This window comes from Mauremys mutica, chromosome 9 (assembly GCF_020497125.1).
Source record: "Mauremys mutica isolate MM-2020 ecotype Southern chromosome 9, ASM2049712v1, whole genome shotgun sequence".
In the NCBI taxonomy this organism is placed as follows: domain Eukaryota; kingdom Metazoa; phylum Chordata; order Testudines; family Geoemydidae; genus Mauremys; species Mauremys mutica.
The window spans coordinates 106,057,820-106,076,979 of NC_059080.1; the positions used below are offsets into that span (position 1 = coordinate 106,057,820).

At 43.3% G+C, this 19,160-nt stretch overlaps 1 protein-coding gene across 1 annotated transcript in view; it reads left to right on the forward strand.

Moving 5' to 3' along the window:
• The first annotated feature begins 1,994 nt into the window (after positions 1-1,994).
• LOC123377755 (tropomodulin-3-like) overlaps positions 1,995-19,160 on the forward strand; it is a 61,991-nt gene continuing 44,825 nt past the window's right edge. Inside the window, exons 1-2 of the mRNA XM_045030992.1 lie at positions 1,995-2,081; positions 17,782-17,978. Of these exons, the coding sequence (XP_044886927.1) occupies positions 17,853-17,978 (126 nt within the window). The 5' untranslated portion in view covers positions 1,995-2,081; positions 17,782-17,852. The remainder of the gene's footprint in view (positions 2,082-17,781; positions 17,979-19,160) is intronic.

The window sequence follows — 19,160 nt, forward strand, 5'->3', positions numbered from 1 at the left end:
ATGTTTCAGAAAAGGTTGTAAGGCACATCTATTTGTCCAGCTCTTCTTTTTACAGATACCTAGTCTACTGACAATATTCTTCCTGTCTCTATAATTTTAAAGCCATGATGCTTATGGGAGTCATTGTGTATTAGTTCCCTATAAATGGAAATTGGTTTTGCCTTAGTCTCAACTATATACATTGAACCCAGATACTACAGATCAGTTCCACACAAATGACTGTAATAAATAAATAAATAAATAAATAATGTATTTAGCTCAGGCTTTGCATATTCCTTTTATTTCTATAGGCTGTATAATGCTATGAATGAAAGTGTGACTGTATTGTACAGTATCTGCTGTTTGTCTTTGTGTGCATACAAATCATTTCAGAGAGGGTACAAATCCTAGTACTGCACAGACCTCCCCTGTGCTACGCTTTCCACACAGACGTATAATAGTCTTTAAAATATTGTTTATTTCAACCATTGAAAAAGAAATTACACTAATCCCTTTGAGGGCATTATATTTGACCTCTGACACATGCACTAGGCTGTCATCTTGGAAGAGGCCCACATTCTAAGGACTGAAGGATTATAATCTATTGCTAAATATTTGTGGGAGTACTCTTGTGATTATAAAAGTCTCTTGACTCACCCTTAGGCAGGGTGCCAGAACTACTGAGCTTTGCTTTGTGGGTCTCTCAGCCTGAGCATTCACAAGTGAAACTCCCAGCTATTATAAAACCCAGTCAGATCACTAGCTGAACACTCTTAACCTCATAGTTGTCTACACAAAGGGTGTTTCATACTGTGAAACAAAGCACCCTTAGATTGTTCCATTTTACATATTCGACTGTTCCATTTTAAGTTCACACCAAAGGGAAGAAACATTCTTAATTTTAATAAAATACAATGGGTAAAATTCAGCTCTTATTAAAGTCCATGTGAGTTTTGACATTGATTTCAACAGATCTAGGATTCCATCTACTATATCACATTAATTTAATGATTATTTTAGCTATTTAAAGTCAAGTAATTTATAATAGACATATTACATATGCCCTTTTACACTGGATATGTCTTTTGAGGCTGGAAGATCCTGGCCCTATTGAAGTCAATAGCAAAACTCCCATTAACTTCGGTAAGGCCAGGATTTCACCCCTTGTTTCTATTGCTGGAATTGCAACAAATTTCCTATGGCAACTTGTGCAAATCATGTAAGAACTTGGTTCCTCAGTCTCCTCATCCGTAAAATGGAGATAATACTGCTGTATCCTCTAGGCAGAAAAGAAGACAAATAATTTTGTTAGAAAGATTATCAGAGAGAAGTCAGTATTTCTGTCAGAAATCAACCATGTCCAAGGAAATTAGAAAGATACATTCAGAGCCTTAACATGTCACTTGCCAGTCTAGTATACACCAGGCCTTTAGGACAATAAACAAACAGAATAAGATCAGCATCTATAATCACCCTATACAAAACACCTTTATAAGGCTTTATAAGGCTTGGTCTATGCCTAAAAAAAAGTAGCCCCCAACCAACATAACCATGCCAGCAAAACCATCAGGATAGATGCAGTTATACTGACATCACAGTCCTTTTGCCAGCATAGCTTACTTTATTCAGGGAACTGGTATAAGGTATGCTGGCAAGAAGGCACTTTTGCAGTAGGATTGCTAATATTGGTTGGACATATTCCTGCAGGTTTCATCACAGGACATAACCTTTAATTCCTGGAGACTCCAGGACTATCCTGGAGGGTTGGCAAACCTAATTTTGCAGGTATGTGTGGCATCTCCACTGTGAAAGTTTCCGGGTATGGCTATAGCAGGAAACCCTTTTTAGCCTAGAGAAGGCCTGAGCGTCCCCACACAGAGGAGGCTGCACCGCTTTAACTGTACCAGTAGAATCAAAACGGGACAACTTCTGGGTATCCCGCAAGCTTTCACGCTCATGGAGGACTACAACTCCCATGATGCCTGTGGCTGCCCTGGTCTCAGAGAGAGGGTGCGCAGGCGCAGTGACGGTGTGTGTGTGGGGGGAGAGGGACAGTTTTGCTGAGGAGAGGTGGAGGACGCTGGGTGCCTGCCGGTGCCGGGGTGAGTCTGTGGGGGCAGGTGGTGGCGGGCGCGCGGGCTGTCTCTGGGCTGGGCCCTGGCGCAGCCCGCGGTGGGGAGAGGCCCGGCTGGGGGCAGCGGGCAGCGCCGCCCCGGAGACAGGGCGTGGGGCGGGGTGCGCCGAGCCGCCGGTGCGGGTCCCGGGGAGGCGCCGCGCGCCCCGCAAGCCGGGCACGAGGCTCCCCGCTGGGCGCGAGGCTGCTCTACTCGGGGTGTCCCCAGGAGCAGGGGGAGGTTTGGTCCAGGGGGCTCTGGCAGCGTCACAGCTCCACGCCCCGGGAAACTTCCTCCTTCCTTTGTCGCTGCGCTCAGCGGCTCCCGCCCCCGGGATTCCCTGCCGCGCCGCCTTATCTGCCCCCTGGCTGGAAAGGCTCATTAGCGTCCCACCGAGGGAACCCCCTCCTGAAACTCGCCGTCCTCTGGCTCTGGGAACAGCAACTTTCCCACTCTCTGCTCCCTCCCCCACCCCTACCCATTGCTCTGCGGCTCGCATTGTAATTTGCTCTGTTAGAACGTGCAGCCTTCAAGAGCCTTGGGGGGGTTTCTCGTTTCTTAAGCCAGTCTGTCCATCTCCCGGCCCCTGATACGTTCTGGCTTGGGGCCTTGGTCTGTTGCTTTGAGCTCTCCAGCCGAGTTTTGTTAACTACGGGAAAATAAATGCCCTGTCTGAAAACTTCCTTCATTCATGTTGATTAAGTGTTTGCAAATATCTTGATTTATTATTGAATAAAGGTTTGGTGTTACAGGAATCATGATCACGTCTCACCCACACCTGCATTCTAAATCAACAGATCGGAAGCGTGCTGCTTTTCTTTGTTAGTCTTGGAAGCATATGTTTGTAAAACAGCTGTACTTAAAAATATAATAGAAAAATCATCACAGGTCACCTGCAAAAGGGAGAAAAAATTAGGCTAGTGCCCTGTTGAGCATTTTTCTGAGGTGTAAAGAAGGCTTTGAAATGGCTTTTGCCCAAAAAAAAAATAGTCTGTGGGGTGACTTTTTTTAATGTGTGGGGAGTTTTTTTTACATTAGAAGTGTTTGACTCCTTCTTTATGTTCTAAAATTCTTGATGTTTTAAAATAACATGTATTTAGCTTAGTAACATTTTTGGAGAAAGGAAGCCTTTGTTAAAAATTCCCCCCCTTCAAGTGAAGCATGTAAGCTAAGAATGTACGTCTTCTGAGACCCCGAGCCACTCCTCCACCAAAACTCTGGAAAGGACACTTCACATTTTTTTTAATAATCTTCTTCAGATCATCTTTAATATATGAGTACTAGGATTGCACTTAGCTTTCTTATGGTTTTGAAGACATGAATTCAAACATTTATTTTTCTATCTTCCCAAGTAGTTAGGTATGTGTTAACCTTTCTATCAGCAGTCTGACTGATCATATAAAATAGCTACAATTTATACTTTAAAAACTTGGCCTGCAGAATCAGAGCTCTCTCTTTCTCGCCTCAGCTTTGACACAACTCTCTAAATTTGTTTTGTACATGTTCTACAACTTAAAAACTGTGCTTATAAATAATTTTTAGAAGGCTACTTGCCAAGGAATGCTTTTCTGGCATACCTATGTTTAACAAAAGGATATGGACTATATGGAGTGTTAATGCAGAAATCTTCCGGTAATGAAAACTGCATGTCTCATGAGGCTGTGTTCAAACAGGAAATAGGCCCATTATAAAGATATGTTTACGTCAAGATATGTAACTTGAATGACAAGGTTCAGTGGGCCCCTTTGCAGTGTAAATGTGCATATACTTGTCTGTTTCCATGTGCTCTGAGATTCTCATGAACAAGCTTGCTGTGTTGGCCTCTGAAAGGTAAACTGTGACCTAATATATTCTAAAACATGGTGTTAAGTTCTTTAAGCTAGAAAAAATAAATCTAGAGGAATGCAGAAACAAATATTTTAAAAATATATATTTTTAAATAATTGCCATGTTATCAGCAGTGGCAAAATTATAAGATAGTTGGATAATCCTGGAATGTAATTTAAAACAGGAAAATAGAAAGCAGGCTATTTCAGTAAAAAATTCAGCTCATAGATATTCAAACAGCTGTGTTTACAATACCCTGTTGCAGTAGGGCCAAGAAAAGAAATAGTATCTGGGGAAACAACAATTATTCTAGCTGGGGTAATTTCATGTTAATATGCCTTAAAGCAAATTTACTTTAACACAATTAATGTATCCTATACAATTACATTTTGCTAACTGATTGTGTATATAGATTTTTGATGCACAGAAGCTTTAATGGGATGAATGATTTGGCATGGATTAGTCCTTCAGAACTTGGAAGATTTGGTCTTTTGCTTTTCTTTCCATTGTTAGACTACCAAGTATGTGGGATGAATTTAAAATAGTTTGGTAACTGCTAAAACTTGTTTTGATATTCTAGATGAAAAGATAAAAGGGGAGCATCTTAAAGTGAAGTTTTCCTTTTCCCCTTTTTGTTTCAGGCCATGAGTGGGTTGTCACTGCTAAATAAGCAAAAAAGAGAATGCAATATAATTTCTCCATCTGGAGAATTAAAACTAAAGCATACTTTGTCTTTTCTGTTTTTGTTAGAGGATAACAAATCACTTTTGAAAATGCTACGTGTGCAGTGTATGAACAGGAAGTCCTTAAGTGTACACACACCTGTAACTTTAGCAAGGGATTTCTGCCACAGGCGCTCTTACCTCCCCAGGGCACTTGATAACTGCAGGGTTGTAGCTAGTTTGAATTAGTGTGTGTTACGGCTTTATTTTTATTCTGGTATGCTTATCTTTCTTCTCCAGTTCAAGGTCTGGCATTTATCTATGATAGTAATACCTGCCCTTCGGCTAGCAAGACTTACAAATCTGGAAATGCCTTTAAGCTGGTTGTGCTGAAGAGCACAGCTCATTCACCTGCTGTCCCCAGAAGCTCTGTGTCATTGCTACAGTGCTTTCAGCCCAATAAATGAAAAACCCAGTGTTCTTGAATCAGTTTCCTGTGGGAAATTTCATAATGTTATCTACTAGGTTATTTTGCTGTTCAATCCTATTTGTATGATTCTATGGAATGGGTGATTGCATTTTTAAGAAATAAGCATCCAGGCATAGGATCTTATTGGACAAGATTATCTGGAATAATGTAACCATCTCATAAAACAGCCCGGTATTGTGCTCACTCTGCATCTTTATTAATGCTATGTATTTATGGACTAAAAGTATAAGCACAAAAAGTAAACACAGCTAAACTGAAAAGAGTCAATAGCTCTTACTGATGTAGAGGGGAAAAATAGCAGGTATTGGGCAATATAGATGCTTCCAAATGTAATCTTTGGTGGAAATGTTTTTTTCTTTGCAGGTATGTGGAGGGGCAAAACTGTAACATCTGAGTTTGTGATTACGTGTTAGGGATACCTGTTGCCCACAAAGGCATCTGTTAGTTTGATCAGAAAAGTGCTCTTGGTTGATTGTGGTCATTTGACAGGACAATTGGCATAATGTATGTAAGTTTCATTAAAAGGTGAACTGCATTTTCTCCAACTATATCAAAATGTACAGTGAGAAAAATCTACAGCTTTTCACTGTAGAAAAACTAGAATGGTATAACCCAAGATGGGAATCCATCTAATGGATATAGAACTCTTTAGGACTGGATTGGTTATGAAGAGAAAATGGTTGCCATTTTGGGGCCAAGCACATGAAACAATTTGGTGGGGTCAGCTTAGTTCTTAGTAGTAGGTGGCCCTATCACAAAATTACCATAACTCTCCAAAAACGGTACTCTGATTGGATGATTCAGCAGAAATGCCAAGGTTTGAATGGCTGTAAATCAGTGGTCACCAAACGGTCCATCGTGATCGACTGGTCAAGCCTGGAGTCTCTGCCAGTCAATCGCAATCTCTGTCTGCTAAAAGTCCAGTGGGGCTAAGGCAGGGACCCCATGCTGCCCTGGGAAGTGGCCAGCACACCCCTGGGGGAGGGGGAGGGGTCTCTGCACACTGCTCCCACCTGCAAGCACCACCCCTGCAGCTCCTGTTGGCTGGGAATGGGGAACTGGGGTCAATGGGACCTGTGGGGATGGTACTTGCAGAGAGGGGCAGCATGCAGAGCCATGTGCAAACCTCCCTCCCCCCGGCCCTTCTGGGAGTGGTGTGGCGCCAGGGCAGGCAGGAAGCTTGCCTTAGCCCTGCTGTGCCGCCACCTGAGGTAAGCACCACCTGGCGGATGCCCGCATCCCACCTGGACTCCAGCCCTGAGCCCCCTCCCGGAGCCAGCACCCCAAATCCCCTCCTGCTCCCCAACCCCCTCCCACACCCCAGCCCTGAACCCCCTCCTGGAGCCAGCACCCCATATCCCTCCTGCACCCCAACACTCTGCACCAGCCTGAAGCCCTCACCCCCTCCTGCACCCATGCCCCAGACTCAGCCCAGAGCCCCCTTCCACATGCCGAACCCCTCAGCCCCAGCCTAGAGCCCACAGCCCTTCCCACACCATAACCACCTGCCCCCGCCTGGTGGGAGAGGGTGAGTGATGGAGGGAGGGGAGCAGGGTCTTGGGGAAGGGGTGGGGTAGATCCTGGGTTGCACTTAAATTCAAAAAGTGATCTTGTGTGTAAAAAGGTTGGAGACCACTGCTCTAAGTAGTAGTGCATAGTACTATTAATGAGAGGTCCCACAACGAGAATCTTAAACTAAGAATGTGCTGGTATTCATATTGCCTTTATGTCACTTTAAAATAGACTTCTTATTTCTTCTAGTTTTGGTAAATGAAGATAAGTTAATAAGTCTTGTTTAAAGAGAATGTGGGGTTCACAAATGGTGACGTGTATTCTTGTACATTGAGAGTTAAAGTTGCTGGCATTGTAAGACTTCCTTTGGGGAAAACTTTAGATTAGCTCCATAAAGCAGCTGGAACTGTTTCAGTCTCTGATGGTGGAATGCTGATAAAATCTGCCTATAGACCCTCCTCTCCCTGCCAATTTAGATTCATCCAGGGGCTGATTGGAAGAAGACTCTGGAGTAACAAATGAGGGTAAAGTGAACTCGGTAAGCTTGCTGGCCAAAAACAGCTCCATTTGTTTTTATGATGTCACTTCTATTTTAAAATCTGAGCTAAAAAAAAATTACCAGTTTAGTGACTTCAGTAAAGCTTAAGATTTCAGTTTCAGCTCTCCCCCACAAAACTATGATTAGAGACATATTAAGGTCCTGAGAAACTGTCCTTAAAGGTACTGGAGGTAAATGTATCAGGGATGTCTTTGGAGGAAAAATAAAAAAAAAATTAGGTCTTGTTAAGCGTTCAGTTCCAATCCACATTTTAAGAGAATACACTTACAGAATAATTCAGGTGTTAAGGTGGGATGTATGAAAATAGCTGAACAGTCCTTCAGAGGTTGATGACTCAGCTAATATAAGCAGTATAACATAAGAATATTTCTCTCCAGTGCTTTTATTTCTGTTGTTGCTCATCATTTTCCCAGGCAGCAGCAGAGTGACCTGATTGTTGTTTTTCTCACTCTTGTCCATAGTGTTATAACCAGTCTCATGTTTTAACTCTCCTGATGCTTACTAAACCTAGGACTAGCAGAGGAGACATTGGAGTTGTCTGAATGCAGACTGGGAGAGCACTGCATTAATTCATATATGGAATGTAATACTTTAGTGATGATGACTGCTAAAAACTATTTTTAAATGAAAGGTCAAGTTTATCAAAAAATCATGGCTTTGTCCTCCTCCCTCCCTTGCATGCCCCGCCACCCCCCCTCCCCCGCCCTTAATAAAGTTTTCCATTTGACTGGCAAATGGGAGAATAATTTCCTCAAGTCCAGCTATATTATTCTAGTATCTTAGTTATATATACTCTGAGGATAGTGACCTTTCAGACTTCTATGTGCAAAGTTTAAGCTATAAACTGTAAAGTTATATCAGTGGAAAACACTGGATCCTAGATTGACAGGGGAACTTTGAGATATGGTTTGGAATGATTAATTCAAATAACAATGGCATTAACATGGCTGTAGTGAAAGCTTTTGTGAAAATGAATTGTTTAGTCTAGTAAATTGGATGCTGCTTTGCAAAAAGGGCACTATGCGCCCCAAAGAGCGTACAATCTAAATACTTCTTTCTGGCTCCCGTGATGGAGGGGGAATTTTCTGTAATATTTTGTATGAATATTATGTGTACCTCAGTTTCCCCTTTATGCTATATTGTTAACTAGGTAGCGGGAAAAGATTGTTTACGCTCTGCAGAGACCCAGAGATACAGGTGTGATTCACGCCTACTGTCTGGGGCCTGGGCCACATGTGACAATGGTTGCCTGGGAACAAGAACAAAAGACTGTGGAGGGATAAGGTGGGGGATTGTTAAGTGTAAGCTGCTGGAAGCGGGATACTCTTCTGAACTAGCACAAAAGAGAGGCTCTGGGCTAACCAAGATGGACCATGCTGTAACTTTCTGTTCTGTATGCTAACCAAGGAGTTTCTATGCTGTGTTCCAGACAGCTAATAAACCCTACTGCTTTTACGATGCTAGCTGAGAGTCACTGCAGTGGCTGAAGTTGAGGGTGCATTGCTCCCTTTGGGTGTTCAGTTCTCTCTCAGGTGGATTAGCTGAAGTGAGCTCATGGTGTGAAGCAGGGGTGCTGAAGGCTCCAAGGTTTGGTCTAAGAAGGCGGTGAAGCCAAGTGTCTTATCCTAGTGAAAGAGTGAGACTCTATGGGGGCCTGGCACACTGAAGGGGTTCTCCAGGGACTGTTCCAGAGCAGTGGACCTATGGATCTGTGACACCAATATTTTGTAGTGAATCAAATAGAGCACAAACACATTTTTAAAAACTAGTTGTTTGTATTGAATGATGGAAGGCAAATAAGTGCCAAATGTAACAGTAAATTATAGCACCTTTAGTATAGTTAATGGGAGGTGAAGGGTTCTAGCTTAGCAGGAATAACTGTGTAGAACTGCTCTTTGCCCTGTACTAAGAGTACTGGAAACCCTGACAGCTTTTTGGAGCTGAGTATGTTTCATATAGATCTTAATCTTCTTTTGCAGACCACATTCTGTAGATAGTCTTCCTGGTCAGAGACTCTTTGTTCTGTTTGTACAGCGCCTAACGCAGTGGAGTCCTGTTTCATGACTAGGGCTCCTAGACATTACAGTAGTACATATAATTGTCACAACGATCAGTGTTACATGGTAATCTTTTTTGGAAGATGCCTTTTATTAAAAATGAAAAGTGTACTTTTAAAACTAGTCTAATACTGATCTGTAGGTATTTACACAATGAATCCCAGAACGATTTTAAATGGTAAGTTCATCCCAAATCTTGAAATGTGACTCTCACTTCTTTTAAGTAAGAGTATGTGTCAGAGGATGCTTAACTTGCTAAGGAGAAGATTCAGGATATTACTCAAGTTCTGTTATAGTTTCCGATTTTATTTAAGTAAACGTTAGAATACTTTTTTTTTTTATCCCACATCCGGTACACCCGCAATTGCAACTGTGTCACTAAGTCTGCAGTGGGTATGGCTGGTCGTTTCCCACTGTATTCTCTAACAGGTGTCTGTAGGTTTTGCAAATGGATGGGAAGCTTAACATTTCTTCCATACCCTGGAAACCTGCAGGCTTCTCTGATGACCTAATAATTTGGGAACCTTGATTGGTTTATGATGTGCTATCAATAGAACCATCAAGCCAGCTAGAACAGCTTCTGAGATTAATATAGTGACTATATGGCATCATATACAAGACAAATGAGGTCCATGGACTGCAAGTGGAATCTTAATATATTACCAATATTTATGTTGTGTAACTTCCAGATTACTTTCTCAAGGCAGACGTGCCAAAGACAGTAAGTGGAAGGGAGTTGTGGAAGACTGTGTTGTTTGAGAAGTAGCACAAAGCCTGGTTGAAGAAGGCATATGGTACTGAAGCTGATCATATTGTTTTGGTGGAGGGGTTAGTTACTGAGCCACATCAGGGCATTTTTTTATAGATTCAAATCACTGACAGCATTGCAAATTGTTTCAAATTATAAATTGCTTTATGATATTTGAATGAAAACACTCACAAAGTTGAAAAACAGCTTAACTTGGCACTCAGAGTATGCAGCTTGGTGGCTGACAATGCTGTGTAATTAGCTGCAGGAAATGTTTTCCTTTAAGATACTATACTAAATGGCTAAAATTGAAAGGAAGGGGAAAAACTTCTCTGTTCTAGAGTCAGAAGTTAGTTTGTATACATATTGTGTGGGATGCACTGTAGTTACATTAATTACTCTGCAGATACTGTGAATCCTTAACAAAACATTTCAGAAATACCATAAGGCTACGGCAACTGTAGCAGTCTGTGCTAGACTATAAGGTACAGAATTTAAGTTAATGGTGACCTTTGTTAATTTTGAGTCACCACTTTTAAGCACATACTTACATAAATCTGTACATTCATAGAATCATAGAAATATAGGGCTGGAAGAGACCTCAAGAAATCAAGTCCATCCCCCTGCTCTGAGGCAGGACCAAGTGAACTTAGATCATCCCTGACAGGTGTTTGTCCATCCAGCTCTTAAAAACATTCCACAACCTCCATTGGAAGTGTACTGCAGAGTTTAACTACCCTTATAGTTAGACGTTTTTTCCTAATATATAACCTAAATCTCTTTTGTGGTAGATTAAGTCCATTATTTCTTGACCTACCTTCTGTGGACATGGAAAACAATTGATCACAGTCCTCTTTAGAACAGCCCTTAATGCAGGGGTGGGCAAACTTTTTGGCCTAAGGGCCACATCGGGATATGGAAATATGAATGCTCACAAAATTGGGAGTAGGGGTGCGGGCTCTGACTGGAGGTGCAGGTTCTGGGGTGGGGCCAGAAATGAGTTCAGGGTGCAGGAGGGGGCTCCGGGTTGGGGTGGTGTGGGGTGTGTGTGTGCAGGGCTGGCTCCAGGGTTTTTGCTGCCCCAAACAATGCCAAAAAAAAAAGTTGCAATCTGCAGCTCTACCGCTGCTGCTTCAGTCTTCGGCGGCAATTTGGCGGCTGGTCCTTTGCTCCGAGAGGGAGTGAGGGACCTGCAGCCGAATTTCCGCCAAAGACCCAGACGTGCTGCCCCTCTCCGTTGGCTGCCTCAAGCACCTGCTTGCTGGGCTGGTGCCTGGAGCTGGCCCTGTGTGTGTGTGTGAGGGCTCTGGGGTGGGGCTGGGGTACAGGAGAGGGCTCCAGGCTGGGACCAAGGGGTTCAGAGGGCGGGGAGAGGGATCAGGTCTGGGGTATGGGTTCAGAGGGCGGGGAGAGGGATCATATTGGGGTATGGGGGAGGGGGTGTGAGGGCTCCAGTTGGAGGTGTGGGCTCTGGGGTGGGGCTGGGGATGCTGGAGTGGGGCAACCCCCCAATCCCACTCCCCACCGGGAGCTGAGGGGTGGATTAAATGGTCTAATGGGCCGGATGTGGTTCATGGGCTGTAGTTTGCCCACCCCTGCCTTAATGCATTTGAAGACTGTTATCAGGTTCTCTCCACCCCCCATTCCCCAGTCATCTTTTGTCAGGACTAAACATTCCCAGTTTTTTTAACCTTTCCTCATAGGTCAGAATTTCTAAACCCTTTATTATTGTTGCTGCTCTCCTGTTTGTTCACACCTTTTCTAAAGTTTGGCGCCCAGAATTGGGTACAGTATTCCAGCTGGTACCTTACCAGTGCCAAGTCGAATGGAACAGTTACCTCCTGTGTCTTACATCCAGCACTCCTATTAATACACCCTAGAACAGTGGTTCTCAAAGCCGGTCCGCTGCTAGATCAGGGAAAGCCCCTGGCGGGCCGGTTTGTTTACCTGCCGTGTCTGCAGGTTCAGCTGATCATGGCTCTTACTGGCTGCAGTTTGCCGCTCCAGGCCAATGGGGGCTGCAGGAAGGGTGACCAGCACATCCCTTGGCCCGCGCCACTTCCTTCAGCCCCCATTGGCCTGGAGCAGCGAACTGTGGCCAGTGGGAGCTGTGATCGGCCGAACCTGCAGACGCAGCAGGTAAACAAACCAGCTTGGCCCGCCGGGGCTTTCCCTACACAAGCGGCGGCCCGGCTTTCAGAAGCACTGCCCTAGAACATTAGCCTTTTTTGCAGCTGCGTCACATGGGTGACTCATACCCAATTTGTGATCCACTATACTTTGCACTTGTCTTTTTTGAATTTCATCTTGTTGAATTCAGACCAGTTCACTGTTTGTGATGATTGTTTTGAATTCTAATCCTGGCTTCGAAAGTGCTTGCAACCCCTCCCAGCTTGGTGTCATCTACAGATTATTATAGGCATACTCTTCACTCCATTCAAGTCATTAATGAAAATATCGAAGAGTACTGGACCTTATTTCCCTTTCTAGTCCATCCGCTTTAGTGTTTTTGCAGAATATTAACACTCCCCTCCTCAGCCAACTGTCGGACCAAGGCTGTTTTTTTAAGCTAGTGGGAGATCTGGAAGAAGCCACTTAATTTAACTTTACTGACACTAGTTCTGTGACATTTTTGCAGTCTCTTGAGAATTTAGCCTGTGTTTGGTCATAGTAGCTCAGCCTCTGGATGTCCTAGTAATACCAAACATGCAGTCACAGAAGTAACCGTGTTACAACTGGTAATAGTTTTCTTTAGTAAAATGGAATAGTTGTAACTATTTGAAGCAGTATGTACCTGTACGCTTTGTTAGGGTACGTCTACACTACGGGATTATTCCGAATTTACATAAACCGGTTTAGCAAAACAGATTGTATAAAATCGAGTGTGCGCGGCCACACTAAACACATTAAATCGGTGGTGTGCGTCCACAGTCCAAGGCTAGCATCGATTTCTGGAGCGTTGCACTGTGGGTAGCTATTCCGTAGCTATCCCATAGTTCCCGCAGCCTCCCCCGCCCCTTGGAATTTCCGGGTTGAGATCCCAGTGCCTGATGGGGTAAAAATCATTGTTGCGGGTGGTTCTGGGTAAATGTCGTCAGTCACTCCTTCCTCTGGGAAAGCAACGGCAGACAAGCATTTCGCGCCTTTTTTCTCTGGATTGCCCTGGCAGATGCCATAGCATGGCAATCATGGAGCCTGTTTTGCCTTTTGTGACTGTCACCGTATGTGTACTAGATGCCGCTCACAGAGGCGATTCAGCAGCGCTACACAGCAGCATGCTTTTGCTTTTGCACGACAGCAGAGATGGTTACCAGCCATACTGTACCATCTACCATACCATAAATTGGTAATAAGATGATCATGGTTACCAGTCCTTTTGCACTGCACCATTTGCTGCTGTCATAAGTGCCCCTGGCTGAGATCAGCCAGGGGCGCAAAAGCAAAAATTGGGAATGACTCCCTGAGTCAATCCCTCCTTTTTGGTATCTAAAAATAGAATCAGTCCTGCCTAGAATATGGGCAAGTGTACTAGAGAACCACTGTATCATAGAACCAGAGAGCACAGCTGCTCTGTGTCAGATCCTGCAGAAATTATGAGCTGTATGCTATTCACAGGAGGTGCTCCTGCAACAACCCCACCTGTTGATTCCGTTCTTCCCCCAGCCTTCCTGGGCTACCGTAGCATTGTCCCCCCACTTGTGTGATGAAGTAATAAAGAATGCAGGAATAAGACACAGTGACTTGTTAGTGAGAAATGAGTGGAAGGCAGCCTCCAGCTGCTATGATAGTCCAGACAGGACATTAAGCAGTGTGGAGGAGAGGAGCCCAGCATCCTGCTGCTAGTCCAGGGGCAATTGAATCTTTTCTTTACACATGAAGGGTGGGGGCTGCAGCCCCCTGTTTCTATGATGAAGACGGTTACCAGCCATACTGCACCATCTACCAGGAAAAATTAGGAGCAGGCGCCCTTGATCGACCTCACTGATGCTAGTCGGCATGGTTACCAGTCCTTTTGCACTGCCCCATGTGCCAATAGGCTGATGATGACGATGGATATCAGTCATATTGTACCATCAGCCACCCATGGCGGGGGGGCGGGGGAGTGAGGATGTTAGTGATGACGGCTGCAGCATCGCGTCTATCTGCAGCATTCAGTAAAGATAGGGTGACATGTAAAAGAATCAAGAGAGGATTGTTTTCCCTTTCACTTCTGGGGGTGGGGGTGGGGGTGCGTAAATTGCTGAGCTATGCCCTGACCCACCGCGGACACTGTGTTTGACCCTAGAAGCATTTGGAGCTCAGCCAAGAATGCAAATGCTTTTCGGAGACTGCAGGAACTGTGGGATAGCTTGAGTCCTCCAGTCCATGAGCATCCATTTGATTCTTTGGCTTTCCGTTACGCTTGTCACGCAGCAGTGCGCTGAGTCCCTGCTATGGCGTCTGTCTGGAGATTTTTAAAAAATGATTTTGAATTTCGTCTTCTGTAATGGAGCGCTGATAGAACAGATTTGCCTGCCCTTACAGCAATCACATCCGCATGGTCCATGCTGGAGCTCTTTCTTTATTTTGATTTTTAACTACATCGCCACCCGTGCTGATCGGAGCTCCACGCTGGGCAAACAGGAAATATTCAAAAGTTCGCGGGGCTTTTCCTGTCTACCTGGCCACTGCATCCGAGTTCAGATTGCTGTCCAGAGCGGTCAGTGGTGCACTGTGGGATACCGCCCGGAGGCCAATACCGTCGATCTGCGGCCACACTAACCCTAATCCGATATGGTAATTCCGATACTAGCGCTACTCCTCTCGTTAGGGAGGAGAACAGAAATCGATTTAAAGAGCCCTTTATATCGATATAAAGGGCCTCTCAGTGTGGACGGGTGTGGCGTTAAATTGGTTTTACGCTCCTAAAACCGGTTTAAACGCTTAGTGTAGACCAGGCCTTAGTCTCTTCTAGGTTGGCAGACATCAAAAACTGTCGTTCTTGTTAGAGCAATTGAAAAGAAAATCTGGCTTAACAGAACTTGCTTGTAGTACTGTTGTTGACTGTTATAGATAACAGTGGTTCTCAACCAGGGGTCTGGGGTCCCATGGTGTGCTGTGAGCAGGTTTCAGGGGGTTAGACTCATTACATACCAGGGCAGAAAGCCAAAGCCCTGCAGCGCAGGACTGCAGCCTGGGGCCCTGAGCCCTACCATCCAGGGCTGAAGTGAAGCCTGAGCATGGGACCCCAGGCAATTGCTCTGCTTGCTACCCCTTAATGCTGGCCCTGGCTTTTATATGGAGAAAAACGGTTGTGGCACAGCTGGGCCATGGAGCTTTTATAGCATGTTGTGGGGTCCTCAGAAAGAAAATTGTTGAGAAGCTCTGATCTATAAAGTATATGAAGTGTGCGCCATAGTAATCTTAGCCTACATTCCCACTGTTTGCTCAGTCTCTGAGTGCAAAACAGCATGCTGACTAACAGTGACATATTCAGTGAACAAATAATCACCATGACACTTCCCTTACTGTACACAAATGAGATGAAGGAATTCAGTAAACAGAGCTGTAGACTAGCCAGGAGATAGGGTTGTTTTTTCTAATTTATTTTTAATTTTGTTTGGTATGTGTGTGGGGAAACTGACATATTTGGCCTGCCAAAGATCACGTGGCCTGGAATCAAGTATAATTGCAGAAATGAAAAAATGAATGCAGTGTGTTATGTAAGCACCTGCAATGGCACTTTGTGCATGCATCGGACAAATAAAACCAACATTGACAGGTTGACTCTGGCTGCATGCACAGCCTCTCTGTAGATTATTCCTGCTGGAAGTAGTAGTGGGGTTCAAGTCAGGCCAGTGGTCTTGGCCCTGTTTCCAAAGTCTACTATGGGATACATTTCCATGACTTTACTTTTTTGGAAAAAATCAAGTACAGTGTCCTTCTCTCCTTCCACCTTCAGCTGTGGTGTTTTGCATATATATGTGTACACAGTGTGAACCAAGAATTTGGCCAAAAGACAGCAACATCCCAGGCCATTCAATTTTTTTTTTAAAGAGAGGGAAATAAACAAGCCTGTCCCCTTTTATATTCCTTAATGCACTAAAAAAAAGTGGTCACTAGAATGTGTGAGTATGTCTACTTTAGAATGCTACATTGACATAGCTGCTGCACTGCTGTAATATAGACGCTTGCTACAGGCCTGGTCTACACTACAGCTGCCAGTCAATCTAAGCTACGCAATTCGATCTACTTACCGCGGGGCCCACACTACGCTATGTCGGCGGGAGATGCTCTCCCACCAACATTGCTTCTGCCGCTTGTTGAGGGGGAGTACAGAAATCTATGGGAGAGCGCTCTCCCATCAATTGAGCGTGTCTGCAGCACCGATTTAGCTCTGTAGTGAAGACAAGCCCACAGTGGTGTAAGAGGTTCTTCTGTCACTGTAGTAAATCCACCTCTGCAAAAGGCAGTAGCTCCCACCCAACCTAGCAGTGTCTACACCAGGGATTATGTTGGCTTTATATTGCTCAGTGCATGAAATTTTCACAGTCCTGAGCGATGTAGTTAAGCTGACCTAACTTTGTTATGTAGACGAGTTCTGTATCTCATACCCAAGGTTTATGTTTATATTTCATAAGAAACAATAGCTCCTTATTGTATGAGGTAGTAAGTAACTCTCGCTAGTTATAACGGAAAGTTCTGTAGCTTGCTCAAAAAATCTCATGTATTCAGAGTATGAAATTGAGAATAAATTCAGTCTGTGGTATGCAATTTGTTCAGCTGTCAGATTAGGTAGTATATTCCTGAACATTTTAACTGTTGTGCTGGGCAGATGCTTTTTTATAACTACTTGCTCTATTTAAACCTTTTACATTAATTTTGAGCTAGGGCTTATTGTATTAAGTCAGTCCATGGGATTTTTTAAATTCACAACTAACACATACTTGAGTCAAAATGAAGTGAGAGATATTGCAATGTTAGTCACTGGGCGTAAATTGGCCTCTTTCAAGTTATAGGAAGGAAAAAGGCTGACCTGGGGAATGCTTAATTCCTGATTTTTCTATATATTTGGCCTCCAGCAGGCATCTAGGAAGTAAAAATTGAATAGGCATCTCTTGATCATCGGTCTACTGCTATTTAGGAAACTTAAAGAGAAAAAGTTGCTAAGCATTTTGACTATGCGTTTGTCTTTAATTTGACAGTCAGATGTTACTTATCAGTATATAACTCACTCAGCAGAAGTAGATGGCTAACTTCCTTTGCCATTATTGCTGACTCATGTCCTTGTTTATTACCTAATTAGTTTGTCTCCTTTACTGTGCCTCTTCTAATCAAGCTGTAAATATGACCTCGAACAAGAACAATATAAAAGATCACTCTCAACTACCTACGGAACACTTTTGACGTCAGTTGCTTGAAAAAACTAATGGCACTAGGAGGGCTTAGACTAGAGAAATACTGGTCATAACTATTTTTGCTTTTTTCCAATCCTTCAATATTGTAGCTTTGAGCGTCCTATTGATATCAATTGAATAAGTAAAATTGGCACTATCAACATTATAAGCCAAAACTTGACTTTTCTGTGATGCAGAGTGATTTGGTCTGGGGAGTTGGAGAGTCTTTTAAATTGCTACTAGGAGCCTAGCAGTGCTTAGATAGCATGGTGATGGACATTTTATAAAAACCAGAGGGCATTTACGATATGTGCTACTGTAGAACAGCAAAAATTGATGTGTACATGTGATGGAGGGGAAGACTTTCCCGGGGGAAATGTACTTGTACACTTGGAAGCTTGAAAACAGTGATTTTGAGAAAATGTCCTTAATTGTGCTCCTTTTTTATTCTTTCTAGAGCTTCATTTAAGAACAGAAATCAGTCTCTATTGGAAGTTTGAAAACTTAGTGATTTTCTACTATTAAGACATGACGCTTCCATTCCGAAAAGATTTGGACAAGTACAAGGATCTTGATGAGGATGAAATTCTTGGCAAGCTATCAGAAGAAGAACTGAAACAACTGGAAACTGTTCTGGATGACCTTGACCCTGAGGTGGGAATTGGGCAATTTTGGTGGCACTGGTTTAGAAACTATGCTTACAAAGTCGTGTAGCTTTCTTTAATTCGTTTTATATGCACAGAACAGGTATTCTAATCTGCTAAAGAAACAATACAAAAAAAAAAAGACTCTTTATCTCAAAGCTGTTTATTTCCTGTTTGCAACATGAAAACAACCAGTGTAAAGTGAAATAACCATGAAGACCTTTTTGGGAATGATTTATAATTAGAGAAAGGGAAAATTACAGTTGGTGCTGTTCCTGAAGGAAATTTTTTGTTTGAAAATGTTTCTAGCTTTATTATCCTGTTTCCAACATGTATTGATCACCGTCCTTTTGTACCCCTGGTGGCCTTCTCTGTTGTATGTACGGATGTAGTATGACGAGGGGAAGGGGTGGACTACTTCTGCCTCCCTGTTCTTTAGCTAGATTTGGGTTCTAGTCCCAGCTGTCAGTTTAGGCTTAAATTTGATATAATCTCTATAGACTTGTGACATTGTCAGTCATATTGTAATACATTATTCAGTGCTGAATAACTTGATCTGTAGCAGAGTATTCTTGTGGGATACCATTAGTTATGTATGGTTTCTTACTTCTCATGTTGGTGACATGCATAATTTTTAACTGTGTGAAAACTGTCAAAATACACTTTTTTTAAAAAGACCATCAGAAATCTCCCCCCTTTCTTATATACTGCTCCCTCCTTTCTATCCACATTTCTTCCTCCATTTTTTCTATGACTTTCTCCTTTAATTCACATTATACCAGCAGTTGCAGAAGGCCTTGAGTAAGATCAGGTCTCCTGTACAAAAGTGCTTCCCCATGTTATTGGTTGCTGACTGAGTTGGCTAGAATAAACAGTTGTCTTGTGAATTTGGAAAGGTGTAGATAGCCTCCTGACTGAGCATCCAATGTGCAAATGGGGTGAGTGGTTTTTATTCACTCCTGCCCATGCAAGTGAAGTGGGCATTCATATTGAAAAGGAAATGTGAAATAACTACTGTGTGAGTCTAGAAGCTCTGGTACTCCTCAAGCTTAACTTTGTTTTTTAAAACACTAATAATGCACAATACGTAATCCATTGTATGTAGACCTGGCCTCCAAAAAAATATTGGAGGGAGGTTCAAGGTTTTCTGAAAAGTAGAATAGAATGAATTTAATTTTCAAAAAGACAGAAT